The sequence below is a fragment of the Pararge aegeria genome, chromosome 10 (assembly GCF_905163445.1).
Source record: "Pararge aegeria chromosome 10, ilParAegt1.1, whole genome shotgun sequence".
In the NCBI taxonomy this organism is placed as follows: Eukaryota; Metazoa; Arthropoda; class Insecta; order Lepidoptera; family Nymphalidae; genus Pararge; species Pararge aegeria.
Genome location: NC_053189.1, coordinates 8,334,016 through 8,342,841, shown reverse-complemented (window position 1 = coordinate 8,342,841; position 8,826 = coordinate 8,334,016). Strand labels below are relative to the sequence as shown.

Here is an 8,826-nt window from a genome sequence, read left to right as displayed (position 1 = left end):
AAAACCATATTTCTTCTCCTCGTTTTAAGTTTGCCAGTATTGTAAGGTAAATTTTTATGTACTCTTAGTAATGATGAAAGTAAATATAATTTTCTAACCGTTAGTAACTCACAATGGTTATATAGGTCTACAGTTGAAAATCTGTATGGTTTGAAAAACATAACTTTTAGTAAAGACCTTTGACCTCTTTCAACTTCTAGAAACTTTGTTTTTGAAGCAGCACCCCATGTTGAAATGCAATATCCCAAAATGGATTGACCCAATGTTACGTAAATCTGAGTCAATAATTTTTTTGTTGTTACGTGTCTCAGCGTTTTAAAAATCCAGACAAGCTTCCTTATTCTTCCATTCACAAATTCGACATGAGGGTGCCATGAGAGTCGCCAATCTAACATTACACCTAGATATTTGTTTGTTGTTACTTTGTTAATTACAGGACAATTACAATTACTAGAATTTAGATTACTACATTCATGAATTTTAACAAGGAAATTATTGTGAGGTTGTGTTTTTGAATTGATTGTAAAGCAAATATAGTTTGATTTTTCAGTATTTAGCGTTAAAAGATTAGACTTTAGCCAAAGAGAGATTTTTGATAGGCCTGATTCAGCCATCAATTTAACAGAGTTCCATGATGTGCTTGAAAAAACTAAAGCAGTGTCATCGGCATACGAGAACACATGGCCTCCGTCAAGTTTTAAATTGCATAGATCATTAATGTATATTAGAAATAAAGTTGGTCCCAATACACTTCCTTGAGGCACACCAAATGTTAGTTTAGAGTCCTCACTAATGTAATCTCCAATTTTGACACGCTGAGTTCTATCGTGTAGATAATCTTTGAGTAACAGCAGTGCTGTGCCTCTAATTCCAATTCTTTCAAGTTTTTGTATAAGCAGAGGTACGGAGACGGTATCAAACGCCTTTTTAATGTCTAAAAAGACAGTTAAACATTTTTTTCCTTTGTCTAACTGTTCTGAAATTAGTGACGTTAACGCTAATACGGCATCCTCTGTGGATTTTCCGTGTCTAAAACCGTATTGTGAGTTAGAGAGAATTTTAAATTTATCAAGGTAACTAACCAATCTAGAATTTATTAATTTTTCCAATACTTTCGCAATGGATGGTAAAACAGAAATCGGTCTGTAGTTATTAATATCTTCACTATTTCCACTTTTGAACACAGGTGTAACGATAGACTGTTTCAGTATAAAAGGAAAAACTCCTACTTTGAAACAGAGATTAGCTAGATGACAAATTATTGGTGCGACTATGTGTATGGCTAATTTAAGAAATTTGGTTGGAATATTGTCCCAGCCTGGCGCACTGTCAGATTTAAGATTCAAAATAACATTTTCAGTTTCATATAGATCAGTATCCAGGAGAACAAATGAAGATAATTGACTATCAACAAATAGTAAGGGATCTTCAGTTTTGGGGGCATTCAACATAATATCCTCTGCTAGTTTCCTTCCAACACTAGCAAAGTAGCCACTTACATAATTAACAGAGTAAACTGGAGAGGGATTTATATTTAAAAGATTCAAACTTTGAGTTCTAGTTTTATTTAAATTAGCTATAGATTTAATTTTACTCCAAAGTACTTTGCTATTATTTACAGAAAGAGCTAATTGTTGTCTATCATAATTCCGTTTTATCTTTTTAATCAGGCTGTTACAGTAGTTACGATACCGCTTAAAGCTGATTTTTAATATTTCATTATCAGGATCGGCCCTTAGCCTATTTTGCATATTATTCCTGTTTCTTATACATCGTAGGAGGCCAGATGTCATCCAAGGTTTGATATTGCGTTTATTTTTAGGGAGGTACATAACAATCGAGCTCTCTTTCAGTGAGTCAGTCAATTTCTTTACAAGTTCTTTAACTACCAACTTAGGATCTTCAGAGTAAAGCAATGTATCCAAATTTTGTTCCATAAGTATTCTTATAGCTTTGTCATAGTCTACGAAGAGCTTGGTTTTTGGGCACTTGTGGTTACTATGCAATTTAGCTATGCATAAAAATATCATGTAGTGATCGGTAATCGAAGTGTTGAGAACTGATATGAAAGGAGATACGTTCTTTTTCTCTAATTTTAATATGAAATGATCAAGGCAGTTACTACCTCGAGTTGGAAGGGAATGACCTGGGAGTAGGCCATACATAGAGAGCATGTTTAGGTAGTTGACCCTATTATTGGATTCATTATTAGATTCGTTATCTTTAGGTATAAGGTTTATATTTATATCTCCCGTAATTATAATATTTTTATGTGATTTGATAGAATCAAGATATCCACTAAGCGAGTTTATATAGTTATTTGCATTGGTATTTGATGGAGACCGGTAGATTCCTAAAATAATATAATCGTTAATTTCTAATTGCAAACACGATGCATGTTCTAATATTACCTCCTTAGCACTAGCCAAAAGAGTATTTCTAACATAGATAACTACACCATCGTTTTGATTAAGGTGGTGTTTAGTGTTGAATGAGTTGTAATTATTGAGGGATGGAATGATTTTTAGAGGATTTAGTCGACATTCTGTCAGGACTAAAACATCTATATGAAACTTTAGTTGAGATAATGAAATTTGAAGATCATCCAGATTTGAATAAATACTGCGTATATTCTGTGAAACTACTTTTAGATCATTTTTTTTAATAGTCTTTATTTGGTTAAGCTCCTCAATATCACATTGCTGTGATAATGGAGCCATAGACTGGTCTATTTCGTTTAAAGTGACAAGAGAATTAAAATTCATACTGAGGCCTGACTTATGAATACAAGGTGATAAATTAAGTTGATACCTGAGGGTATATCGATAAATAACCAGTAAGATTTAATGATATACACAGTGCAACATTTATAAGTTATTTGTATGCCTGACTTATATATGTGAGGAGTGATAACATTATTTAATGAGTATGAGTATTTGTGTAGTATGTATATTGTGCCACGTATTGTGTGTGTAGATTTTTGTGTGAGCTCAAGCAAAATGAATAATGAATCGCTTACAGGTAGACTAAACAGTAAAATACAAGTGCAATAACAATAAACAAAACTGTTTGCAAAGACTAAATAAATATTATAGAAGTCAGCATGCAATGACAAAGTGAGATTAAAGAGTATGGCCATTTTAGAGAATAGTCATTTTTCTTGCAATAGCTTGTGAATTTGGGGTTCATTCGTGATTAGGATAATGTGGGAACCCTCATCTTTTCTTAAATATACCTTGCCATAGGCCGTCCAGCAGAATTTGTAAGCTTTTGATTTAACAAGATCGCGTGCTAGAAAATATAAACGGGCCGCTTTAGACGTAAGCTGTTCCGAAATGAAAATAGGTGTGTCTTCACAGGTACGGAACCCCAGATGCTTGGCACATAACTTTGATTTGTGTTTGATATTATAAGACTTACTCATCTTAAGAATCTCAGTTTTTAATATAGTAGAAGACGTTTCTACAATAATTGGTGTATTTTGGACACCCTCTTTTTTTGAACGAATTCTGTATATATCTCTTATATCAGATTTATTGATTTTACAGTCAATGTTGTTAGACAGGCTTAATATCATATCCATTAAGTCCTCTTTAGTTTCATTGTTTTTCTTAGGTACGTTTTTCATCTCAAAGTTTGTTTTGCGGGTATCTCTCTGCACTTCTTCTATTTTATCCTCTAGAATAGTAATATACTTCTTGTCCTCCTTTATTTGTCCTTCTAAGCCTTCTATCTTTTTCCTATACTCTTCGTTCTGTGCAGAAAGAAATGCCACCGAGTTCTCAATGTTAGTATTAGTTCGTAAAATTTCTTTGAGGGTAGTTGCATTTTTCTTAAACTCACTTTCTTGATTTGACATTAAAGTTGAAATCATTTTCCTCACTTCCTCCTTAAAATTGTTAAACTCTTGGGAGATATCTTCTTCTCTTTTCCGTTTATTTCGCATAGATATGAAATTGGGTGGTGTAATGGCGGATTGTGTACCCGATATGTGAATATCAGAGTCCGAGATGAATCTATCTAATGTGGTATCCATTTCTCATGTACCAGGGAAGCATAAATCAAAAGGCTGGTTGAAGTCACAGCCTGATAGGGGGTGTGGCCTGTTGTTTGATAATCATATAGTCAGAGGCGTAGCCCTCAAGTTAGTGGGTGTGACCTATTGCATGAAGAAGGTCCAATCTCGTTATAAGAGGAGAGGAACTATGCCACATTAACATTATCAGGAACTTTATTACCTAAATATGTATGTCATAGACACCGTGTAGATGCTATTTATAACATAGCACTAAGAATAAGAGTGGCCACCAACGTTTAAAAATAGGTGACCAATTTATTCCCGTTAAATATTAAAAATATGTACTCACATATTGTCATATTGAAACACACACTTCTTTTAAAAAGTCGTTCAAAAACAAAATTGGTGCTTAAAGCACCTTCAAACGCAAGGCTGATTCGTTCGAAACTCAATAACCGACAGTTGTCCAACTATAAACTTTCTATTAAAGGACGAAACATAAAATAAATCCTATAATAATTTCAGAGAAATTATTTAATCTGCCAGAAGAAAAACCAGTGATTGAGTTAATAAAAAAAATCTGTTAAGTAATCTAAATAAAAATTTAAAAAATGATTTAGACTGATAAGTAATACCTCGTTTACAGATGCCCAAGGCACATGTGAAAATAAGTCTATGAAACAATTTATTATACAATTTATAATCTAAAAGCCATTGCTAAAATAACCTTCCTTCGCAATTCTAACAACGAGATTAATTAATAACATCAATTTTAATATTATACGGCTAGAATTGCTGACTGTTTAATTGCCCGAGCCAACCAATTCTACAGCAGACAGGAGCGGTGGCAAATAAATTTCAAACACAACCGGGTGAGAGCTGCAATTGCATGCTAGGCTTAAATTGCAGTTAACTGTGATTTTCGGCGAACATTGCTTCACTATATCTGTTGAATTCCATTTACCGCTTGTAGAGGCCTACAAACAAAGCTAACTTTTTTTTTATATAACTCGTATTCACTCGCATCGATTGGTCATGGCTGAAACGGAAATCACAACGGAATGAATCACATTCCAAATGAATGCAAAGCGGACTAGTTGTTTACGTAACTATTTATTTTATACTCTGTGTTTTTTTGTCTGCGAACATCTTAATCTACAACAACTCTAAGCAATATTCAAAATAATTAAAGTTAAAAAATTTATTTAGAATAGTAGACTTTCGACGGATTCATTGGGACTCTGCTGTACGATGAAAAAAGGCAACGTGTGTTTTATTTTGGTTAATTTATATGAAATATAATTTTCAGGACTAATTTATAATTTATGGTTTTATTCCTAAACTAAGTAAGTAAACAAGCATGACACCATGAATATTAATATACCTTATTTCGTGTTTTAAAATTCAAGTCGAGCCTCATATAGCAAGATAAGCTGAGTCCTTATCAGTAACACTAAGTGATAATAAATTACACACTATGATTCTTAAAACTGTTTAAGAAGTGCAAATTCGATGCAAGAAAATGCGTCAGTATTCGACAGATTTCATGTGACATTATTTTAGCCCTATAACTTTCAAATACACTTGAAGCTCTATAACCAAATCACCTCAAAACCCCTCTTCGTTCCAATTATGGCCAAATCGATCAGTAATCGTTCACCTCTATAATTTAAAGCGAAGATGTGCTCACCTTCTAAGGCGGCCTATTCTGGGTACCCACTCGACCACCCAAGCTCAGGCTGTTATTTTAGGCTCGTATAATTGAGCTGTCGCGAGCGTAGCGAACGACGACCCGCTGTGACACGCATAATGCGCTGTTTTACATTTGTACCTTTACCCTGCGATCGCTTAGCGTCAGACCACACTTCGGACTTTCTGCTCTGTCGCATACACTTGCAACGAGGACACAAAAAAACTAACTACTTTAATGGGGCGTATATCTTAGGTAGATCACTTATTAGTGATTGAAGAGCGTATGCTGTTATCTTAAGCTCGTATAATTGAGCTGTTGCGAGCGTAGTACCTATACGACGACCCGCTGTGTCACGCATAACGCGCTGTTATACATTTGTACTAGTATGCTGCGATCGCTTATCGTCAGAAAACATTACCTCCAAACTTTTTGTTCTGCTACCTGCTTGCATACATTTACGACGAGGATATGAAAAATTAACTATTTTAGAGGGTCGTATATCTTAGGATAAAGTAGCTCAATTAAATATAAAAAATTATATAATAAGAAAAGCATAATTTTAAGCTTATATAATTGAGCTGACACGAGTTATATTTTTCATCCTAGCTTTTATATCATCTAGTGAGATGATGATGGTATTGACTGAAGTGTACCATGCGTGGGCAGTGCGCGGTCAACTCGTCGTAATAGTAACGAAGAATCGCGCCTGGTCTTATTTCCATAAAGACAAATGTTTTGAAGTTTGATAACTTTGCCTTGAGTAGCAAAATTAAAGGCATAGGCAATGTTACCTGTCTTTTTAACGAAATTGTTTTGGTGACCCGGTGAAGCGTCCTACATTGTAACGCCGCAGTATAAAGTTGTACTTAGCAAGGCAACAGGGCGAGAAGTTGCGGAACAAAAAGTCACTAGTGTGTTCTAAACCTAACCCTGCCATCGCTTACGGTGAAGTGTTTTATGTTTCAACATTTGTAATGCGATTGTAAAGTACTCAGAACGTACGTTCTAAAGAAAAATATATGGAATTATTAAATATTTATTAGTGACTTTAATGGCACTTGTATAAATTCACAGCTTCATGTTATACCAACAGAAGATATTACGCTTCAAAGTAACATCCTTACCTCCCTAGCCTATTCAAAGTCTTACTGCTAAATAATAATAATAATAATAAGATTTATTGCATAAATACACGTAGATAATCAGATGTGACGATTAAGCTTTTTTATTGAAACAGTGTATTACCATTAATTTGGTGTGCAACTCACAATGATATATGAAAAAAAAAAACATTAAAAAAACATTAAAAATAAATTTACAACCATAATCAGAACGCAAAAATATATAAATTATAATAGGGATAATTAAAATAATCTAATGATAAAGGCCTCATCTCTCATAGAAGAGGGGTTTAGAGCACAGATTCACTATATTGCTCCACTTTAAGTTGATCATCATTCATCATTTTTTAATTTAGACCATCAAGAATGTTAATCATAAATTTAATAATAATTAAGTAACAAAACTGTAGATATAACTCTTTCAACATAAATTTCGTATAACTACTAGGTAGGATTTATTAAACTGCATCATAGAGCGAGAGTTAGAATTGCTCGAAGAATTTACTTCCGAAGTTAATAATAATCTATTAACGGCCAAATTAAAAATCAAAATTAATAATTAATATTGAATCTAGTAGTGTTACTCTTTTTATGTATGTACATGACATACTAAATTTAATCTGCCATCTGAAACTCATGCTGAAAGTTTGTATTCTCGTATTCTTGTATTTATATATATATAAATACCCGGCTAAGTTTGTTGTGGGCTTCTTCTTAGACCAGGACGCGCGTTTGTAACCCTCGTAGCTTTAGTTTTAAGTTTACGAATGTGGTTATCGCCATCATCTCACTACCGTGTAATTCTTATGTACGCATCAAAAGTGCCACCTATGGGCCTACTTGAATAAAGATATTTTTGACTTTGACTTTGACTTTATAATTGGAATCTCGGAATCGGCTCCAACGATGAAATTTATTATACATGAAGTTTTGGGGGCGATAAATCGATCTAGCTAGGATTCATTTTTAGAAAATGTTATTTGTGTTTTCCGGTAATAACCGATTTGGTGCAGACGAAGTTGTAGGGGTGAGCTAGTTTTTGCGAGTTTTGTGAGTTAGTTCACGCCTCAACTACTCAACTACAAGAAGAAGAAGAACTACTCAACTATACTGAAATATATCATGAAACTTAACATACGCGTTATTAGAAATACAAAGAGGACATATCTTTCACCCAGAAAAATACTGTTGTCCGAGCGACAGAAAAACTTTTAGAAAAGGACAACTTGAATTGTTTGTTAAATCTACTAAATTAATGCAAGCAAAGCCGCGGGCAAAAGCTAGTTTTGCTTATACGGGTTTCTGTGCCAAGCAGTCGGATGTAATGTGTCGGATGTAAGTATTGTACAATGGAATCACCTAACAAAAAAAAAAGTTTCTCTGACCGATTTCTGTTACGCGTGTCAAACTCTTGAAGACTTTCCAACTGCGCGGGATGTGTGTGATTATGTGAAAACTGTGCACACACCAGTGCAACGTCTATTCCCTCCCTCTCATACTCCGAAGAAAGAGAGGCGTAGGAACGACAGGTTATCGTGCTCTCCGAGATCCAGGGTTAAATTACCGCTAATTTCTAAATACCGGGCTGGTACTAAGAATTTCTTAATAGAAAAACCCAATACTATAAATTGACCCGACACAGAGATCGAACCCAGGATCTCGTGATCTACAGTCCGAAATGCTTACCACTAGACCAACGAGGCAGTTAATCTTTACCTATAAGCAACTCCTATATACTCCATATTGTATTACGTCGTTTTAATCCTACGCTTGGCATTTTGTCCTGACCCAATTCACGGGAATGTCAGGAAAAATATGTTGCAGGAAAAACCCCGTATCACTAATGCGGCGTCACTATTAATCATGTTAGTACAATGCGTGTCAGTAGAGTTACATGGGGTTACAAAGGCCTGAACTTATTATAAGCTGAAATTGGATGAACTAAAAGGGCGTACTTTTAAATGTTGCTGAACGTTGTTGCTTTCAACACATTT

At 34.4% G+C, this 8,826-nt stretch overlaps 1 protein-coding gene across 1 annotated transcript; it reads right to left on the bottom strand.

Annotated features, from left to right (window-relative positions):
- Positions 1-772: 772 nt before the first annotated feature.
- On the bottom strand, positions 773-4,036 carry LOC120627040. The gene is made up of 3 exons (XM_039894878.1): positions 3,421-4,036; positions 1,083-2,728; positions 773-934 (listed from the first exon to the last, which is right to left on the bottom strand). Exons 1-3 carry the CDS (start codon positions 4,034-4,036, stop codon positions 773-775), a joined length of 2,424 nt encoding a protein of 807 aa, XP_039750812.1.
- Between the last annotated feature and the right edge of the window lie 4,790 nt (positions 4,037-8,826).